At 39.7% G+C, this 22049-nt stretch overlaps 1 protein-coding gene across 2 annotated transcripts; it reads left to right on the forward strand.

The window, feature by feature from the left end:
• The first annotated feature begins 934 nt into the window (after positions 1–934).
• On the forward strand, positions 935–21861 carry LOC310898246 (BPI fold-containing family C protein-like). Of its 2 annotated transcripts, none has more exons than XM_083832881.1 (14): positions 935–1686; positions 3757–3885; positions 5825–5980; positions 6694–6757; positions 6845–6905; positions 8438–8529; positions 9876–10049; positions 11251–11304; positions 12245–12415; positions 13005–13072; positions 14530–14572; positions 15571–15634; positions 16651–16727; positions 17256–21861. In XM_083832881.1, exons 1-14 carry the CDS (start codon positions 1589–1591, stop codon positions 17331–17333), a joined length of 1329 nt encoding a protein of 442 aa, XP_083689007.1. In that variant the 5' UTR covers positions 935–1588; the 3' UTR covers positions 17334–21861. The 2 variants fall into 2 exon arrangements, with proteins under 2 accessions (XP_083689007.1, XP_083689008.1); XM_083832882.1 differs by lacking the exon at positions 935–1686 and adding an exon at positions 3144–3611.
• The last annotated feature ends 188 nt before the right edge of the window (positions 21862–22049 follow it).

Raw genomic sequence — 22049 nt, forward strand, 5'->3', positions numbered from 1 at the left:
GCTAAGGATTAATCGTTACTTATGTGCTGAACACCCTGACAGGTAGACAATGGACTTGTGAGATGAAAAGTAGAAGCTTGGGGTTACGACTTCAAGATGAAAGCAAGGATCAGGTCCACTTCTTTCTCTGTATAAGCATTGTTTTTAAGGCTTTTGAGAAGTTGAGAAGTGCAGGGCAAACATCAGTCATCCAAAACAGAACTGATCTGTGTATCTTTTTATGACACACAGGTGAAAACGCTCCCTAGGCATCTCTGATACCTTTAAAAATGAGGACTCAGCCTGGTGGTTTTTTAGTGTGAGCCCAGCAGTAGTTGTGACATTCAGGATGGCTTTCGAGTGCCAAAGGAATAGACCAACCCTGCGTTAGTAGTTGAGGATAAGGACAGATGTTAACAGTGCCCCTCCCAAAGGTATTTCTCATATTTGCAAAGCATGGTACCTGTCATGCCTTTTCCCTTAACATGAGATTTGAGGGCTGAGGCAATAAATTCTGCCTGCTCACTCCTTACCTTCTTCCAGAACCTTTACAGATAATCCATCTGAGGTCACTGGCTGCTTTCATTTACAGTGGTAAGAGAACTTCGGGTTATTTCTGTCAGACAGAGTCAATTATTTTGCTTTGGAGGCAGAATTCGCAGGGAATCATTGTAAGTTATCATGGATCTCAATTATTTGCTTTTTTTAATACACTGAAGTCTGGGAAAAAAGAAAAAAAAAGTTTTTTATTCAGCAACTGTGAGGCTCCAAAGCTAAAGAAACTCAAGTCAAAAATATGTTCTGAAAGCAGGACATCATTCGATATTAAAATTTTAGTGGTGTCTTCATCAAAGTTGAGCAAAAAGGAAGAAAACAAAATGAATTTGGGCTTTAAAGATGTAGTGTTTGTTGATGACTTATTCTACATGTGTCATCAATGCACAAACAGCATTGAAACATTCAGGAAAACACGGATTCCTTTAAGTAAGGAAAGAAGGTAACAAAATAAATCAGAGATCTACAGCATGCTGTAAAATATGTACTCTGAAAGAAAAGGGAAGGAAACATTTTAAAGGGTTGGATTTAAACCTCAAACAATTTCCTCTATACAAGCAACAATTCAGATAGTTCTCCATTTTACATACCAGCACTTCAGATGCATATATTGGCACTTTTTATGAAAGCAAAGACTACATATGTAAGTCATCTTGCAAATACCTAACAGGCCTTTTTATTTAACAGATGTAAGATAATCTGAGATAAACGCGATGACCAAGTGTTTCTAAAGCTATTCACATTGTGTGTGAAGTGAAAGAAGTATAACAGTTTCAAAAAACAGATGAGAGTTCTGGAACATAAAATACAGGTCAAAATCATCTTGGGTTAAATTGTATGTGGGCTAATAGAAGCTAAAATGTGGATGTGTAAGGGGTTGGAAGTAGGTCTAGGTAAGGGCTTAAGAACTGAAGGTTTTTAAGAACTGAACATTTTTAAGAACTATGTTAAAAGTGATTAAATTATTTATCAGTATATCTGGACCTTTGCATGCCAGAATCTGGCCTGCAAGGTATGTGCTTTCCTCTGTCCCCTTATAGGCAGGAAGATTGGGATGGAGCTCCTGAAGCAAGCAGTATTGAAAGAGACCTTCCCAGGCTGGAGTGGGCAGGAGAGTTTCTTAGCTATGAAGATCAACTATATGATTTCAAAGTAAGTGAAGGAAATGCATCTCAAAGTTCTAGGATGAAACAGTTTATTATATTATTACTGCATAGTAATAATTATGCAGCCATTTTTTTTCCTAAGTGCAAAATTATAATGGTTCATCTAACTCTGCTCCCTCTGCCAAAACACTGATTTGTTTTAAAAGTACTTCCTCATACCATACTCAGAGATGAGCTTTAGAAAGCCTCTGAAAGAGCACTTCAGCTGTTTTATTAGTCGATTCGTCTCAGATTTTGGGGCAGGACAGTTGTATGCATGGCTGTGACACACCAGGTGAAATGGATGGGAAAGAGGGAAGAACTGGTGTTATTAAACATCTGCTACTATGAAGGACATGTAGCAGTGAAAGGAGTTTGTTTCATGAGGAAAAAGCCATCAACAAAGGCTAGGATGAATATGTGTGCATGGGGATGATGCGTTTGAGCTGATGAGGCAGGAAGATGGCTTCTGCAGAATCTTTTTGGGTAGATTTACAACGGCTAAAATAGAATTTTGATTATGTAAGTCTCCACTTCTATTTCCTGCTGAGGAAAATCATTGTACTAGGAACAGCCAGTAGACTAACAGGTTTATGGAGCTTCCTACAACATCCCCAAATGAGGAAACTAATAGAAAAGCAGAGTTTTTTACAGCCTTCATTCCCATCTTCCAGTTTAATCTTTTCCAATAGGCTGTAACCTGAAAAACCGTAACTTCTGATCCTTTAATACTACTTCCGAGTAAAGCTCTGTTGCCCAATAGTATTTTACTTTGTTTTCCTTATAAGTTACCCAGGGCAAGAAATAACAGTCTGGGAGACTTCATGATTTTATGCTGGATAGGGCCTGCGTCCTGTATCTATACCTAATATTTTGCTAATATTATAATATTCATTGTATTGTATCATCCTTGAGACCTGAATCCTTGCCCATCCAAGAAAGCTGAGTTTGGACAGTCTGGAGAAGAAAGGACTATGGGGGGTAGTAGGATGTCTTAATGCATGTCTTCCACATCTGCTGGATGGTGGTTATAGAGGATATGGAGCCAGATTCTTCCTGGAAGTACCCAGTGAAACGATGATGGGCATCAAGAAAAACTCTAATTAGAAGTTAGGAAAAATGCTGGGGCGCACCACAACAAGAGCCCAGAGAGACTGAAGAATCTCTATCCTTGGAGATGTTCAAGACTTAAGTGGACAAGGCCCCGAGCTGGCCCATCTTGTAGCAGGAGTGTGATCCAGAAGATCTCCTAAGGTTCTTTCCAACCTAAACTATTATATGATCTTCAGAATCCAAATTCATTCTTCCAGCCAGATCTTTAAATCTTCCCAACAGACAATCTGATTTTAGCTCACTGAAAACAGGTTATTAAACGCAGCCTTACTGCTGCCCAAGATGTTATTGGAAAATTATGGTCATTTTAACTAAAACTAGCTGGTACCTTCAGCCCCAGGGAAAGTAGATTAAAGGTAGTTGTTTCAGAGATCTCTGCCAGATACCAGGAAACAATGAGGAAAGTCAACTATGTGATAAGGTTGCAGCTGATATCTTTATGATGTTCAGCTTAATTCAGCACACCCATTGCAAGACAACATCCTTGAGTATCAGAAATATTTCTTTTCACGGGGAAATCTTTAAGATTTTATTTAGAAATACGGAGCCACTACAGAGCCCTTTGCTGAGGCAAGGAAGGGGATATAGAAGGGGAAAGAGAAACTTTGATCTTCTTAAGCAAATGCAAATTCAGACAACCTGGGTTTATTTATAGATGTAGCATGTGGGTTTAATACACACTTATTTCCCCCAGCGAGCACATTTCCCCTTAAGGACTTTGTTTTTCTCCCAGGAGGAGGTTTTAGTTTTGGCCAGGCATCCTTTTTCCCTGATCAGATATCAAGGATTCTTTTTCCAAGGATGCTACTCAGTATACGGGTATAAGTATCTTTCCTAAACTTTCTGAGAAATACTGCAAAATTCTTCTACCAAAGCATAGACTTTGCCTGTAACAGCAGAAGAGCAGCAGTCCTTCTTAACCTTCTAACCTGCAATCTAATATCCCACGTTCTGTTTTTTGTAGACTCAGAATTGGTGCTGTAGATTTCCCAGAAACTGCTGCTTCCTTTATTCCTGGGATTGGCATTAGTCTATCCATGGCACATGCTTCTGCTACGATCAGTGCAGACTGGAGAATGGAAACGTGGCTGCTGTAAGTATTGTACAGTGCTTTGGGAGTGGGGGAGACAGTTCTGGGAGAGGATTAGGAAAGTAATTCAGAAATTTAGTTGCTAGTTTTAATTTTTTTAAGTCAGATATGCTTTATCATTTAACAGCAGTCTGTTTAGATGAACTTCTCAAGAAGGAAACATTCCCTGCTAACTAATATTTAGTTTGGTTGGTTGGTTAAGTATTCTACACCGAAGTGTGTCTCTTTGGGAAGTCTCAAGTCAGACAACTGTTAGCATGCTCAGTTTGTCCAGACTGTGTATGATATGAATATTCAGAACCATGGAGTTTGTGATGACAACATTTGTTACTTTTTTGACTCTGTAGCCAATTATCTATTGGCTAGTACAGTGTATATTGTCTTCCAAAGTGTTCATATTATAAGGAGAGTACTGTCAAAATGCCAAACACTCGGAAATTAGGAAATTATACAGTTCAGGTCACTGCGGAAAACTGACTTGGCTTCAGGTGCCTATGCAGTATGAGGTTGTCTCTGATTACATGATCATACACTGATTTTTCCACTTTTTTTTCTCAGCATTTTTGCTATAGATTTTTAATATTCTAGATTTTCTCTTTCGTTTCTTTTTTCTTCTTTCTTTTTCTTTCTTTCTTTCTCTTTCTTTCTTTCTCTTTCTTTCGTTCTTTCTTTCTTTCTTTCTTTCTTTTTTCTTTCTTTCTTTCTTTCTTTCTTTCTTTCTTTCTTTCTTTCTTTCTTTCTTTCTTTCTTTGTTTTCCTTCTTTTTGGAGAGGGAGAGCTAAAACATCTGGGGTATCAGCAAAGGTTGCAAGGTGCTAATCTCTACCATTGGGGTTAATGGAGTAACTGATAACAGCAGTAGGCAACACTCTATTTGTGAGAGAGATAGTAAAGAAAGATGGATCACCAAGCTGAGTTTCACAGTGCCCTGATTTCAAAGCAGCACACAGCTTTGCATTTTTAGTTTTTAGTACTGGCAGCTGGAAACTGCTGTCACAGTGGCCCCAACCTGTCTGTTGTTCCTTCTGTCATACCAGCATTGTGAGGAAAAGGATACCGTGTTCAGCAGGGCAAATCAATTGTTCCCAAACACAAAGCCACCTCTCCTTCATGCTGAAGGGCAAGGACCTGGGCATAATCTAAAGGGACCCCAGAATTATAAAACTCTGAAGGCTTCACAAACTGCAGTGGGGACAGGGAGCTGGCATGCAGGGTTTGGGGGAGGAGGTCAAAGCCACCTTTGTTGGAGTGCAGGGTTGTGAAGGAGATTTCTTGCCTTTTTGAAGGGCAGAGAGAACACTCTATGCTCTCTGCTCAGTATGTTTTGTGCATAGCTGTAGATTTAGATAGATCCCAAATATGCCCCATTCTTCAGTCCTACACATTGTTTTCAGCTTAGAATAAGAGGGTGCTGCTGAAAATAAGCTTTCCAAGGGAGACCCTTGACAACCCAGTCTTCCTGGGCTGTTTCCAGGGTCAAGAATTCACAGAATCACAGAATCGTCTAGGTTGGAAGAGACCTCCAAGATCATCTAGTCCAACCTCTGTCCTAACACTAACAAGTCCTACACTAATTGGGTCTTATCCTAGATTCTTAGGTATCCCTGGGTTCCCAGATCTCACTGTTGCCCTCCTCTCTACAGTGTCCCAGAGCACTCTGCCAGTCACAAAATCTCCTGGCAGGCCCTTTGCTCCTGGAGGTCTGGAGCAGGGACCCTGCCTCAATGAATCACGTCCTGGAAACTCATACGTATAATCTGTTTTCAATGCAATGCGTGTCCCTAATAGATGTTAATCCCTAAAAAAAAGCAGTCATTCTAGATGGTAGAAGCAAGAAGTCCTTTCAAAGTGGATTTATAGATAGTTTCTTGAATTATTGCCTTATAGAACATGTTTCCCTGACTGATGGTCTGCTTTTGTTTTGTTTTGTTTTTCTAAGCAGCAAAGACCAAGGAAGAATTACAGTGTCCATCTCAGGACTGTTTATTGCAGTTATCTTCAAAGTATCACGGGACAGCACAGGCCACTTGTCCATATTGCTACACAACTGCCAGCTGAGAATTAGTAGGGTAAAAGTCAAGTTAAATGGAGGATCTAGGTATGTACAGGAGAATTTCTAATTGCTGTGTGGGAAATAGTAGAGTTTGTCACATGAAGCCACTTTCAGATTTTGACTTTTAGGGATCCAGTTACAGGATACAATTATCAAAGGTTATCAAAATAGGTTTTTAAAGGTCTGTTTTCAAAAACAGGCTCCTCTGCTGAGTGTGTGAAGTGTGGTTAATCTACATTTCTCTGAGCATGTACCAAAAAATGAGCTGACTGGACATAGTGCATATGAAAAATTTGCAGCTTGAGTATATTAAAGAGTACAAGATTGCAAATAGAAATATTCAGAAGGGGATCTAGATTGATCATGCATTGTTACAGTCTGACCTACAATTTAAAAATAAAACTTTTTATTCCGAAATAAAATGCGAAGTAATGTTTATAGTTCTCGTTATTTTGATTTTCTAGAGAGCTTTATGTCGTACATAAAGAGAAAATATGGCTAATTGTTATCATCAAGTTTACATGAATATTCTCAACTTTGCAGATCGCCTTCTAAATAGCTCCCATGAGACTGAGAACAACTAGCATTTTTCTGAGACTCACAAATTAATAAAAACAATTAATTGTACAGTCTACCAATATTGCTGTAATAGCATTTCATTAATCTAAATGATATTAATGTTCCAGTCTGGTAGATTTTATATTTCAAAGATTTCAATCCATGATAAAAAGTCTTTGTGTTTGTTTCCTTTTCTCCAGCTGGATAGCCAGCTTCCTGTCTGGTTATCTCGAGAAGCCCATTCAAAACAAATTGGATGAAAATGTAAGTTTCTAAAGATAATTTCAGCTAGTGAAGGGAGGATTTCAAATACAGACCTTACGTTACTGACGTCTCTCTCTTTTCATATAGCTATGCCTAAATATCAAATACAAAATACAAATGATGGATGTACAGCTTAGAAAACATAAGGGTGAGTTGTTGAAAATAGGTTTTTAAGTAATTTTCACAGTGCTCAGTTTGTACCATTTTTGTTAGATGCCAAACCTTTCCTGTGTTTACCGCACAAAAAAGCAAAGGGATAAAAACAGAGCCATTTTTCTGTACCTTATCCTGTTCCAGACTCTTAGAAATCTCTTGCAAGAACCTTATATACAATATTCAGGTTTCTTCTATGCTCATAGCAGGTCACCTGTAATCCTTCTCAGTTTGTTCCAGCTGAACATGCTTAGATAGCTTAGATTTTCAAGCTGAACATTTTCACACTGATCCTTTATGCTCTTGGTACTGTGGCCATAAGAAAACCTGAGTAAGTAGTAACCCACTAAAAAGCTAATAAACATCCCATCCTGCACTGCAGTCCTGCAAGATCTTGCAAACTTATCATATCTTGTTTTAAACTTGTCTTCAGTGAGATAATAAAATGCTGCAGGATGACAGTGTCACCTTAACATATTTCTGTTCACATCAGTAACAATTCCTGTGTCACTCTTGTAGAGACATGGAGACAATAGATAAATATGTTCAAAAAGCATGTAGGATTTTCATGATTATAATCAATAAGTATCCCACAACTTTTCTTTCTTTTTTTTTTCCAAGACTAAGAATATCTAACTGTAGCTTTCACCAATTCAAATTTATGTAATTCTGCTGTTGTATAATTCATGTCAGATAATTTGTTTCTGCTCTTCAAAACATTTCAATTTGCATTGTGGATATAGCTGTTATCAGCTTCATATTCAGAAGCAGTGTATGTAGAAATTGTTTTTTCCTACAATGGCTTATACCCACCATGTGCCAAGCACTGGCAAATATTACTGAAGATCATGGTCATCAAGAACATTATCTTACACAGTTGTTACCCAAACACTTCAGGCTGTGCTGTCATACTGAGGAGTTAATAATCTCTGTGTGAATTCACCATTTCTCTTTAAAACCATCTGATTGTATTTGCGGTATGAACAGACCTACAATGCAATCAGAAACAGCAATCAGTCTGAAGTTGCATGTGAGCACCTTTCAGAAAAAAGGTCTTCAATCATACTGTCTGATAAAGAGCACTCTATTGTTGTGAGCAAACATCTCTTGTCTTCAACACTGATATGCATAAAAATGTGCAAACGTCATCTTCCAAAGTATTTAGTACTATGTAGTATTATTTAACTAACCATATAGAATTTTATTTCTTTTGTGCAAACAAATAACAAAAAAAGGGGACCCTGCCTAGGTATTTCTTTTACTGCATGGAAGCAGATTTCTGAGGGGTGTATTCAGTTGTGAAACAAGAGAACCATGCCTTCAGCTGGAGGAATTGGTGACTTTCTCTGAGGGGATACTCTCCCTTTTTCCCTTAAAACATTTTTTTAAACTTTCTTCTTCCTTCTCCCACTGTTCTCCTTCTTCAGATTCATAATTTCTAGAACATCTTTGCCTTTAACTAAACAAAAGCAGTTTGTGATATTTTTGTAATAATGCTTGTTTTGTTTTTGTCCATTATTTTTCTAGTCTTAAGCCAGATAGATGCCTTTGCACAAATAGACTATTCCCTAGTTAGTTCTCCAGCAGTCTTGAAATCACACATTAACTTGGATTTGAAGGTAATTTGCCATTAATATTTCTGTGCTCTCTAAGACTCTTCTGATACTCTTTTGAATTGATTCATTTTCTTTCACTACAGTCTTACTCAGCCTCTCTGCTATTTAATTAGAAAAGCCATAAGACATTTGGACGTTTTGGGTAACAGCCATTTTAGAAACCAGATACAATTGTTTATTTAATAAAATAACTGCATTGGTTAATTAACCAAAGTTATTATTTAGAATTAAATTATTTCAGAGTTGGAACTTCTTCAGAGGTGCTTTATAATCAGTGATATATAATCCATGATGGCTACCAATGTGACTGCAATTCTGAGTATTTGTTGTGGGATGACTTAGGTCTTGTTTATGTACAGTCACACCCCAAAAAAAGACTTTTCACAAAGAGTTCTTGAGCAGCACATAGCAGGTCCTTCTTCATTTGTTTTTCACGTTCCCTGGCAAGAGATATCCCAGCAACACCCAGTTGTTCCAGCAGCTTCAATAATCACAGCATCACAGAATCATCTAGGTTGGAAGAGACCTCCCTATTGCTCTCAAAGTGGCTTCACTTTAGATAGATGTGCTAGAGTTACAGTTGAAACTCTCCCTCTGGTTATTCTGTTCAAACAACTGTTACCATCTAAAAAAAAATAAAAATAATAATACTCTACAAACGGGGTATACACAGCTTAACAGTACTAAGCAATTATTATTCAGCTGTTGTAGATAGCTAGAACTTACAGGATAAGCTTTTTAAGCTGACACCCGTGATGAGATACCAGATGAGTCTTAGTCAGTTATTAATAAGGTAAGAAAGTTATTAGCCTTCAGTGTTCCTTGGATCAGGCTGATTTTTAATGTTTTTGAGTTGCTATCTTCCAACTCTCAACTCTCGTTTTAGAGTTAGGTGGTTTAAAAGGTTCCTTTGTGTCCCTCTCTTAAACTACTTCCAGTGCTTTTGGAGTGTGGGGAGGGGTTCCTGAAGATTTTAGTTGAATGTCACTCTTAGAATTAAGTTAACAAATATATCTTTGTAACAAGAGAGAGAAAATTCTGTTCAAGAGGATTTTTTTTCTCTCTCATGGTAGCAGTTCAGAATATTCACCTGAATGCTCAAATTCAAATTTAGAAAGGGCAGAAGCCAGTTTTTTTCTGTGATTCCTGTGTTTTTCCAAAAGTACTTTCATTTGCTGATTTTCAGGGCATATAATCAACTCGCTTGCTTGCTTCAGGTTTTCTTTAATATCAAGTTTTTCTTCAGGTAAGAAGATGGAATAAGAATTCTTTCTGTTGAACCACTGCTAATGCATTCTGACAAATACAAATGTTTATAAGTAGAAATATTTGTTAATAACTCATTGCAGGGCACAGTTTATCCAGTAGGAAATCACACAGACCCTCCCTTTGTGCCAGCTCCATTTGGTCTCTCAAATCGTGGTGATTCCATGCTCTACCTGGGAGTCTCCAATTATTTTCTTAAGTCTGCTTCACTGGCTTACTACAGAGCAGGGGCCTTTAACATCACCATTTCCAAAGAGGTGAGTGTAATTTGCATGTAGCAGAATTGCAAATATCAGGAGCATGGATAGTCAGCAAAGGAGATTAATACATTGGGTTTGCCATTTCACACAGATCTGGGTCATGCTTCTACCACTTGTAAGAGTGATCCAGGACATTCATTCCATATTTCATCATTTTAGATAGTCAAAGCCTCCCTCAGACCTGGGTTTGCTGGCAGCTCTAGGCAAGGAGTGACAGATACAAATGTCACAGAGTCAGTGTGCAAGGGATGGCAGAAAGAACCAAAGAAAGCTTTTCTCTACATGAGATACAAATAGGAGAGGAAAACGTAAAATAGGAAAAAGCGTACTTAAGCCACGGTCTGCTGCATAGAGGCCCACAACAAATGTATTGGCTGTGCTGAGAGCTAGAATAAACCCTCAGATTTAGCAGCAGAACAAGGCAAGAAGAAGGTACAAGGAAACTAACCTTTCAGTTGCAGGTGAAGAACGTATAAGACTTCTCCCAGAAATGCTGTTTCCACAGTGACAGTAGACTGGGATTCCGTGAAGTTTTCCTAATTGAAACATTGCTAAGAAAGCCTTTATAAAAAGTGGTGACACAAATGGCACTGACAAACACTGTCATAGTGGTCAGCAGCTAAAGGGCAAATGAGGTTTTTGAGTCTTGTCTCCAACAGATTCAGTATATTCCATCCAAGAAAGTCCCAAAGGCAGGAAGTAAGCAGCATGCCACGTCGCTTCTTTCAAAGAATAATGTCTACTCACTATTTGGTCAGTGACCCAGAGACATGAGAAAGAAGTCCATGAGAAAGAAGTCTGTCACTCTTCTGTCCTGCAGAACACTCGCTTCCCTAAGAATGATGTTGGGGCAAGGAAATGCTAAATTAAAACATGGTTTATTTAAAAACAAAGTAAACAGAGTATGTTTTTTCAAGGAAAACCTCATTTTCAAGCTCATATAATGATGTCAGGTTGGAAATAAGGGGAAATTTCTTCTCATAAAGAGTAGTCAGACATTGGAACAGGTTGCCCAGGGAGGTGGTGGAGTCACCATCACTGGGAGTGTTTAAGTAAAGGTTGGACGTGGTGCTTCGGGACGTGGTTTAGTGGGTGACATTGGTGGTAGGGGGACGGTTGGACCAGGTGATCTTGGAGGTCTTTTCCAACCCTAATGATTCTATGATTCTGTGATCTAATTTATTTAATTTGTTTACAGCTTGCTGCTACATTTAACCTAAATACAGCCATACTTAAAGATTTTGTTCCTGAGGTGGGTACTTCTGCTTGTACAGACCTTTTAAGAAAGAATGGTAGCTGATGTGTCCTGTGGATATCGTCTGTGTACTAGCTCATTTGCAAAAATTTGGAGGAGATAAGGAAACTGAGCTGGTTTACGCGTAGTGGAAGATTCAAACGTACATGTCTGGCCCCTCATAGCTCTATGTTCTTCTTAACTATGTCACACTACTCTGAAGTCATTCTCTGCCCCCATAAGTGCCAAATTTGCTCTCAGTCTCTGAAATAATTAAAAAGAGTATGTAGTAGACATCTTCAGGGAAATCAGTCTCCTTTCCAGGCATCGCTGTTCTTGGCAGCCTGACTTCTCTACGTCAAGATATCTGCTGGCTGCTGGAGATTATATCCAATGGGAAGTAATGGTCATGAGGAGCACAGTTTATAAATGTGATGCAAGTCATTAAGATACTATGAGATGCTTTAACAATTCCTAACGCGACAACATTTGCTATGAATTTATGAAATTAGTCATCTATGGCACTGTAAACTAAAGTTTTGTCCTCTAGGAGTTTCTCTATTTTTCAGAAAATTGGCTGTTCTGGAAGGCTACCTCTCTTCCAAATTCTTTATATTGGCAGGGTCATTACTTTTTTATTTACATGAATCACTCATTTCTTTAACATGTGTTGCCAGTCCCCTCCGTCTGAAGTCACTTAAATTATTTCTTCAGATATGTTCAATATTGGTGTGTCTAAAGCTTCATTGTTTATGAGCTCTGAAACTCAGAGTATATGCCATACTAATTTAAACATTTAACTTGGTGTAATTGAAATGGAGTATTTTGAATCTAGTTTAATTAACTGTATTGCTATATAACACCTGATTATGATGTAGCCACAGAAACTATAGTTTAAGAAAAGCCTAAGGTGCAGGAACGCCACATTCAATCTCTTCTTCTCTTTGAAACCCCACAGATTACTCTGCATTATGTAACAGCATGCCCAGTGCTTCTGAAACTGATGGCTACATCACCACCTGTGGTCAGTTTGCAGGCGGACAGATGCAGCCTACAGATCTCTGGCTGTGTAGAAGTGTTTGCTGTTCTGCCAAATTCAACTTCCCAGCACATCTTTACAGGGAATCTAGTAAGTAGCATGAACTAGAAGGTAACATTCAGTGCTGGAGCTGAACAAATCACACAGGGATTTTCCAATTCCTTCACAAAAATGTATACTGTTCTGTTGCATTTCACGGGGAGGAAAGATGCACTACATATTGTAGAATTTAATATGCAGGTACAAGAAGCTATTTATGAAAGCTCTTCTTTCCATGTGGGGTGTTGAGTGATTATTCAAGAATAAATTTTACTATATATAAGTGATTATCTGATTCCCAGTCTTCCTAATTTATTTGTTATAAAACAGTTCAATGTGTCCCCATGACTCTCTTCATTAGGTTGAAAATGAACCAATTATGTCAGCCATGCAGGAATTTAAATGATCCTAATGATAAGGAGGCAATCAGGGCAGTACTATCACGTCATTCAGACAATCCCTGTTGCTGTCAGAAACTGGCAAATTCACAAATGATTTCACTATCTACGCATACTGACTAAATAAAATGTTTAGACATTGTGTTTCCAATCACAAAAAGCAATTACATTTGCGCCTGTATCTAGGACAGTATCTGTCTGTGTATACAGTCACAGAACACTATTTTGTTTTTCCCTTGCAGACAGCAAGTACCAGAGCTGATTTGACAATAACCAAACAGAAGCTGATAATCTCATTACTTCTGAAGAGGTAACTAAGGAAAATTCAGAAAGCAACATTAATGATCCCAACATTAGGACTTACCAGAACTTCATTGTGTCAGTCTGACAGTGTTTGTTTCACTGTAAGAAAAAGAACATTAATTACCCTCTTTCTCACAGGGGCTCTAAGATACTCTGACTGCTTAATCTATATCGTGCAGATGAAGTATAATAATACCAGGGAACAACTGTGTGTCTTGTGCAACATAATATTACCCCTTTCTCAAGGTTAAACACCCCTCAAGATGGCAATGTATTAGTTACCTTAAAGGCATCTGTTTAAGTCTGTGCTAATGCTGGAGAACGGGGTTCAGTAGTTTATTCTAAACCTTCTACATGTATTTCCCATGCCATGTCAGCATCATAAAAAGAACTGCCACCATGAAAACACTTTACAAGAGCACTACAGCCAGCTTTGTATGCCTTTACATGAGGGGAAGGGAAAAGTGAGACTACAAAGTAACCACACTTGCTGTTTTTGTGGTTATGTACAGTTACGGGTCTTCTCAGATGGCTTACAGTAAATTTTATTCACACTTCAAACTGGGCTGTATTTTACAACTCCTTTCTCCCTAAAGACACAGTTGTGTAAAAGCACAGACTCTCAAGCAAGTAGTCCCTACCTGTGTTTCTTCTTGGCAGTTCTGCACTCCACATTGGGGCAGAATTCCAGAATATTCAGAATATATTCCAGATATTTTTTAACCTATTACATTTCCATTAAAGAAAAATGTAGGCAGCCTTTTCTTAGTTTTGATCACTGGGCCTTTTTAACAGGAAGAGGGGACTTGGAGTGATCAGAGCCTGTCCTATGAGTTCAAGAAGTAATGTTGCCACTCAGCCAGGGCTTTTGACATGAGATTGTGTTCTTCAATATGCTGTCCTTTTTTATGTGTTTGTTTTCCCCAGAATTATGTTTACAACGACCTGAGGTTTATCGAAATCATAACAAACACTTGAGGAATGTGCAGTTCAGCCATTGCAGGAAGTAGTAATTCCAGAGAGATTTTTCTTCCCAAGTCTTGTAGTCACAGCCCAAGACTACACATGACTGTCGAAGGAGATTGTTATCAGAAAGATCCTAGTAATTCTACAACCAACTTGTAGTTGTGCCAGTTTTGATTAAAAGCTGTTGGGAAACAGAGTCTTTGGCAAAGTGAATTAGCGTGAAATCAGTAATTGCACAAATGAGATGTAAAAGGAAATGCAAATTCTCACTGCCTACTATACTTTTGCATTTTATTTCTGTACATACATTATGCAGCACTTAAAAAAAAATCTTTTTTTTCTTTTTTTTTCTTTTTCTTTTTTTTTTTTCTGGACTGCAAAGGTGTGTTTCTTCAAGACTGTTCACTTCAGATGGTCTTTCATCTTCAAGCAGTGGCTGTGCATAACTTGTGCCTTCATCCTTTCTCTCAATCCTTTTCTTTTGCTTCTTCCCCTTAGGCTCCAGTTCTCCCTGTTGAATACTACTCTTGGCTTCTCTGAGGTAAGTTGATGGCTTCAGTGCCTAGGAAAGGTACCTGATCTCTTCAGAGATAAAAGCAATTCAACAAAACTTGTTGCTGGAAAATTCTTGGTCTGACTTGGATATCATCTGCCATTGCTCTTTCTGCTTTGAAATAGTATATTCTCTGCTTCTCTTTTTCTTTCCAGTAAGAGGAAATACCTCCTGGAGTGTTTTCTTTCTCATCAGAAGCAGCAAATGTTGTTATTACCAAGTAATATTAGTTGAAACAGAGAGGCCTGGGGCTGCATGACCTAGCAAGCTAGTTGATTTTGCTTCTTTCTGTATCCAGCAACACAAAGGCAAGCATGGGGCTAGAACATCTTCTAGCTGTTTGTCAGCCAACCTGAATTTACAGGTGGATTAAGAAGGCCTAGCAGTAGGAGTAAGTACAAAGTCAAGCTTAAGCTCAGTTTCAAATATCTTGAATCACTTCAAACAAATAAAAAGGGAGTAAAAAATAGGGGTTAAAAGAAACAGCAAGCCACTGGTTAGATCTTTCACCATAGGCTGAGAAGTGGTCAGGGTGACTCTGCAGCAGCTCAGCCCAACCTACATCTTTAAGTGGTGGGAGGAAAATGCTAATCACGGTAGCTGAAGACAGAGCACCGGAACAGGGGCAGTTCTTGCCACACAGAACGAAATTCAGTTCTGAGAACTGAGACTTGGAAGCTGAGATGAGGTTAAACAGATCATATTCTTACAGTTAAGGTTGATCCCAGATACCTGACATACAGAAAAAAAATCACTTATATTGCAAGAAATGTGAACACCCCACCCCGTTGCCTTGTAAATTTTGCGTTGTCCAAATGCAACTTAAAACAAAAAAAAGTTCTTTTTAACCTGAGATTTTCTTTGCCAATTTCTGTTCTGGTGTTCTTGCATGTTACTTCAGTTCTAACCCTCCATCTCCATCCTCAGGTTACAATCCCATAGGCATCACACAATAATCACCAAATGTGTTTTCCCCCTTACTGCAGGTCTCACTGGTAAAGAATTTTCTGTCTCACGCTTTACGGAATGTAGTGATCCCAGTAATCAATGGTAAGGATCGTGGCCAGTTCCTGAGTACAGTTGGTGGGAAAGCAAGACTGAAACTGTGAAAGGGAGTGCCCAGTTTTAAAGAATGTTACAGGAGGTTTTTTGTCAGTTTGGCTAAATCTGGACTGGTCTGCTCTGTGCTGGACTCTCAATCACCTGAATCAGGCAAGGGCTGGAACAGAGTGAGTCTCAGCATCCTTCCGAATGCTGAGCCTGGGTTTTCTTCTCACTGAATGCAGTGCAGCAGCAGAGATGAGACATGCCTGAGTCTCATCCCCACAGAGTCAAGCCATGACCACAGAAGGGCCCAGACTTGGGAAGCTCAGAATCACATCTGCATCCTGGGGGCTACAGGATAGCATCAGGAACGTTAGCACTTCCCTCTGCCTTTGCACTCCCCTGCTGCCCTAGGCAGGACAAAGTAGAAAATGGGCTCAGTGGGATACAGACAGTGAAGGATGATGAAGAAGGAGGTAAAGGTGGAAAGAAACAGATTGAAGAGTACAGAAGGTACCCATGGGGTAAACAGAACCAAAGAGACTGCTGAGGAAGGAGGTGAGATATTAATGAGGAGAAGGGAAGAATGGAAAGAAGAGACACAAAAGTCAGATGGCTGGAAAAGCATGTAGCAGTAAAGCTGGGACTTGATCCACGAAAGTAGGGATAAATGAGAATAAGAGGGACTGAAGGATTAAAGGGTAAGGTAGAGAAGAAAATGAAAGGAAGAGAGAATAAGTCAGAATGGGAAACAGCAGAAAACAAATCCCATGGGGCAGTTAATCTGAAAAGGAGCGGAGGCAGTCAGGTCCCATTGTCATACAGCTGAGAGATGTAAGAGTGCTACTTTTTCACAGGACTTTTTAAATTTTTAGCAAACACAAGTAACAGCTCCCTTGCAGAGGCACAGTGATGGCTGATTAAAGGGAAACTGTAAAACTAGTTTAGTTCCTACTGAAAGATGCTTCTGAAGTGTATTTTATTATTACCTAAAGATATATTTGTATTTGTCCTTTTCTAAGATAAACTAGGAAAAGGATTTCCTATTCCTAACTTCGCCCACACTACCCTGATTGGACCTGTAATAAAAATGAATCAGGTGAGAATCACAATTTCTTGTTCAAGAAAAATGCTTATTTTTCAGGCCTGTGAATTTGTGTGTATTGTCATGTCGGGTTTCTAAATGTAGTTAATAGTAAAGCTTTAGTGTAACTATACACTAGATTTAAAATCCAGACTTTGGATGCACCCCACTACCACCACCACCTTAGGGCGCTTTGGGTAATTGTAGGTTATAAAGGGTTCTCTAGCCCTTTGGGGAATGCCAACAAAGTGAAAACACCACAGGGATAGCTCTGCTGTCCCCAGTAGGTCTTAGGAGCTTTGAGTGCGTGAGTTCTCTCTACTCTGCCCTTTCTGTAGTGCTAAGAGGCAACCTGGGGTTAGCATTACCCAGCCTTCTGGAGGGGTGTGTTAACTCACATTAGAGCCTGTTCATACACTGAGGTCAATTAAATTGCAGGAAGCATAAAGCTACCCTTATCTCCTGCAGTGCTGAGGGGTTTACCGTGGAATCTACTAACTTTGAATATGTCCATCTGAAATTTACATGTTCTTCTTTCCTCAGGGTCATCTGTTGATTTTCACTGATGTTCACTACAAACACGAGGAAGGGGAAGATGAGGACCTTCACAGTCAATCCTAATGTCCCTTTATTTTCAAACAACAATAGAGAAAAACGAAGTCTTCCTTCTGTTGGCTTGTATGGAGTAGTTGCTATAAGATTAGAAGCATGGCTCTTGGTCACTATTTTTGGTGTTTTGTCACTTTTCATGAACTGAATCTTGTTTTTTAGTATAACAGGTGTAGCTGACTGTTATTGATATTTTAGAAAACTTGTTGCAGTATGATGGAAAGGAGTGAGTGGTTCTTTTTGCTAGTGCTATAAACACCAATGTTTATTAATTTCAGATACCAGTTGTTGCATTGTTCAACTTATCTCCATTAGTGTTAGCAAAACTTTATATAGAGTGAGACCTTATTCTTTGTAATATTTTCACTGTGTTTCCCTTTGTAACTGTATTCCATGAGTGGGAACAGATTATGAAATCCAGTGAATTATCATAGAACTACAGAATCATAATTTATGTTGTAAGTAACCTCCAGATCTAGTCCAGAGACCAGCTAAGAATAGGACTAGGTAGACCAAGTTGCTGAGGGCTATTTCCAGGTGAGTCTTAAATACCTCCAAGGACAGAGATTCCACAACCTCTCTGGGCAACCTGCTTTGCTATTTAACCCACCTCAGAGTAAATTTTTTTCTGATATCTAATCAGAATTTCCCATGTTCCAACTTAGCTTCATTGCCTTTTGTCCCACCACCATGCACTTTCAAGAAGAGTCTGTCCCCGTCTTCTCTGTATCCTCACATCAGGAAGTTGTAGACAACAAAAAGGTCGTGCAGGCCTTCTCCCCAAGCTGAACAGACTTGGTCTTTCAGACTCTCCTAGTAGGTCATGTTCTCCAGCCCCCTAACCATTTTCATGACACCTGCTGGGCTTGATCCAGGATGTCAATATCCTTCTTGTACTGGGGAGCCCAAAGTGGACACAGTACTTCAAACACAGTCTTGCAAGTGCCAAATAGAGAGTAAGGATCACTTACCTGGATCCTGCAGCTTTATGTTCAACTTGTCCACTAAGACTCCGAGACCCTTTCTGCAGAGCTGCTTTCTAAACAGCCCCAAGCCTCTACTGATGCAGGGCATTACTCCCTTTACTCCTTCACAGATTCAAGACTTCATGCTTCTCTTGTTGAACTTTATGTGGTTCCTGTCAGCCTACTTCTACAGCTCATCCAGCTTCCTCTGAATTGCAGCCCTGCTCTCCAGCATATCGACTGCTCCCCCCAGTTTGGTGTTGAGCACAAACTTCCCAAGAACAGACTCTGTCCCCTCATCTAGGTCATCAGCGAAGGCATTGGTCACAGTACTGATTCCCGTGGGACATCCAGTGGTTGCCAGTCAATATTTGGACTTTGCTGATCACAACTCTCATTCTGGTAGTGGAGACAGTTTCCAACCTACCTTCTCTAGCCTGTATGTCACCAATTTAGTGTTGAGACTAATTGATACTGTTTGAAAGGCCTTAATGAAATCAAGGTAGACAACATCCACTGCCCTCCCCTCATCCACAGAACCACTCAGCTCATCTCAGAAAGTAGCGAGGTTGGTCCGACATGATCAGCCCCGACAGGGAATACCTGTGCAGGCTGTTTCCAGTTACCTTCATGTGCTTTAGAAATGTCTTCTAAGATATTTTGCTCCATGTCCTTTTCAGGGACTGAGGTGAGACTGACTGTCCTGTATTTCCCTGAAACATCCTTCTTGCCCTTCATGAAGACAAGTGTGATGTCTGCCTTTTTTTCAGTCATGAGGAACTTCTGACTGCCATGACTTTTCAAAGGTGATAGCAGCTTCTTGCTGACATCAGCTGTGCAGCACCTTTGGATGCATCCTGTCAGGTCCCATGGATTTGTGTGTGGGACAACATAAATTCTGTCTTCCTCTGCTGCAGATAATACCTCACTCCCACAGACTCTGCAAGGAGCCCAGGGACCTGGGAGTCCTCACAACAGATCTTGCAAATGAAAATGGCTTTCTCTACATCTCTTGTCACCAGTCACTTGGCCCCCTGAGCAATGGGCCCACACTCATCTTAGCCTTCCTTTTGTTGTTGATGTATTTACAGAAACGTTTCTTGTTGCCCTTCACCTCCCACACTTGTTTCAGCTCCAAATGAGCTTTGGCTTTCCTGACTTCATTCCTACATGTGCAAGGAATGCCTTTGTGTTCATTCCAAGTAGCTGATCCCAGTTTCCATCTTCTGTATGCTTCCTTTTTGTATTTGAGTTCACTCAAGAGCTCCATGTTCGTCCACTCTGGCCTTCTGCCACACTTGCTTAACTGTCTGAACATTGCAATGGACTGTTCTTGTGCTCTGAGGAGGTTGTCCTTGAAGATTAGCCAGCTCTTCTGGGCCTCTGCTCTCCAGGGCAATTTCCCACAGATCCTGCCAAGCAGGCTCCTGAAATCTGCACATCTGAAGTCTACAGCTGTAATTCTGTTCTTTGTCTTGCTTACTCCTCTCAGGATCTGAAACTCCAGCCTCATGCTCATTGCAGCCAAGGCTGTCCTTGATTTAACATCATCCAGCAGCTTTTCCTTGTTTGTGAGTAGCTGCAGCTCTTTAAGGATATCAATCTCCACATAATTCTATAGCTCTCCTATTTCTAAAATGGAGCTGGAAAGTTTATTTTGTCCTATGTTAATGTCACTGTAGAGATGTAACCAGGAGATAGTAAAAGTGCATGGAAAGAAAAACTAGTCTATGAATGTCACACTACAGAAAGTACTGTTCCAGCTTAGGACAGAAATGTGGCCAAGGGTTGATTTTTCTCTGTATCAGTTTATGTATCTAGCTGGCTGCTACAGGTTTTTTACTGGAAAAAAAAAAAAAAAGCATCCTGAAACCTAACAGTAGTAAATCACTACAGGACTTCCAGTTCATTGTATTCTATGGTAGGAGAAGAGTGACTATAAAATAAATAGAAGAAAAGAACTCAAAAGAAATCGAGGTTTTAAAATAGTTTAGTGTCCCTCATTGCTCCAGACACTTCTTTCTGCCTGTTTGGGGGAGGATTCATGAGACAGGGGAAAAAAAGAACTAACGCCCCGGTGCCCATCTCTTCTCACTTCCAAGGGGACATGTTCTCCAGTACAGACTGAGTGCCATGGCTGGATGGGCCTTTCCAAACCAGAGCCATGCCTTAGTGTGATGCTGCCCCTTAAGCCCTAGGCCTGTGACTGTTGCTCACGAAGTGATAAAGCAATTGTCCCTCTGAGGACTAAAGAGGGTGCTGAATATACCAACAGTTCTGCCATATCATCCTGTACTTACCTACTGGTCAATACACCATTTTTGATCTGGTCTTATTTCCCAGTTGACAGAACAAGGGAAAAGATACATGTGCCTCAGTGTGCTGCAGACTAGAGAGCATAGAGAAAGGGGAGAATTAGGGAGCCAGGGAAGAGGGACTGCTGGAGCACCAAGCTAGAGGCAGCAACTGGAATCATGCAAAGCCAGAGTGATCTGCGGAGATGCAGCAACAAGCCTCCATTGACTGCCATGCTTATAAGCTCATTGGGTTTCTTGTATATTGGGTAAAAAGGATTGCAATCTCCATTAACATATAGATTGAAACAAATGCTTGATGGCTCAATATGGAAAATCAAAATAAAATATTCCTCACAGAGCCTCTTTCTAACGCCTTGAAAGGTGAGAAGTTTGGATTTAGAAACAATTTGCAGCTTATTTGAATATGTGATACTGGTATGTTTGTAGAAAGAAATGATGAAACTGTTCTAGACGCCTTAGTTTTTCTTTATTAACTTTTGCTGAAAGTTTTATCTGAACCAGGTGGTACTCCATTAGAAGAACCATAAAATGTTAAAAGGATATGAAGAGGATAAGCTGAGATAGTTTTTAGGCAATACAGTTGTTTGTAAATCTTGGAGATCTATGCGGATGGAAATTGTGGAGCTTTTTCTTTGCTCTGAAGGAACTGTGAGACTTGTACAAAAAAGTTAAAGGAGAGGCTTATGTAAACGGTGTTGTGATTTTTATTCATCCTCGGTTGCCAGAGGTATAAATAATGGAATGATTATGCATGTACTGCCTGCAGTGAATGATGGAACTGTGTATAGTATGAGTATTTGTTGACTGACTGACAAATGTCTCTCCCCTTTTCTATTCACGATTGCACAATGAAGTGACTCAGATTGTCCAGCAAAGTGCTCCATGCCTGAGGGAATTAGCTTGGCTTACATGCAAGCTAATTGATTAAATCACCTCTTTCACAAGCCAAGTAGTACTGGTCAGCTGAAGGATAGGCAACCAGAAGAAATAGAAAATGTTGTCTGCAAGGACTTGACACTATGTATTTACACTATAGATATACACTAAATTATACATACGGAATAGTATAAAAACTATATAATTTATGGTTTTCTGTATCCTGAGCAATTTCAGAACAGGTGGGCCTAGACAGTTGTTTCCATCTGTTTTTCCTAGCAATAGCACACTTACTTATTTCATTCCTTGTTATGAGTATTAGTTTTGTGGAACTACTGGAATAGTTTCCACTAGAGTATCCTCTCAAGTCCATCTGAAAAGCCAGCACAGAAAACGGCATACCACAAGAAAACAGCACACTACCCTGATCTCAGCATCCTGGCGTCTGAGACCCCCACCCTACAGTTTACACTGCCCTCTGGTTAGTCCCTAAATTAAATTAGAGTGATAGATTTTACCTGTGACACCCAAAATAGTTCAGGACATGATTACCCAAGAGACCCCTCCCT

Source organism: Anser anser, assembly GCF_964211835.1.
Source record: "Anser anser genome assembly, chromosome: 1".
Taxonomy (NCBI): Eukaryota; Metazoa; Chordata; class Aves; order Anseriformes; family Anatidae; genus Anser; species Anser anser.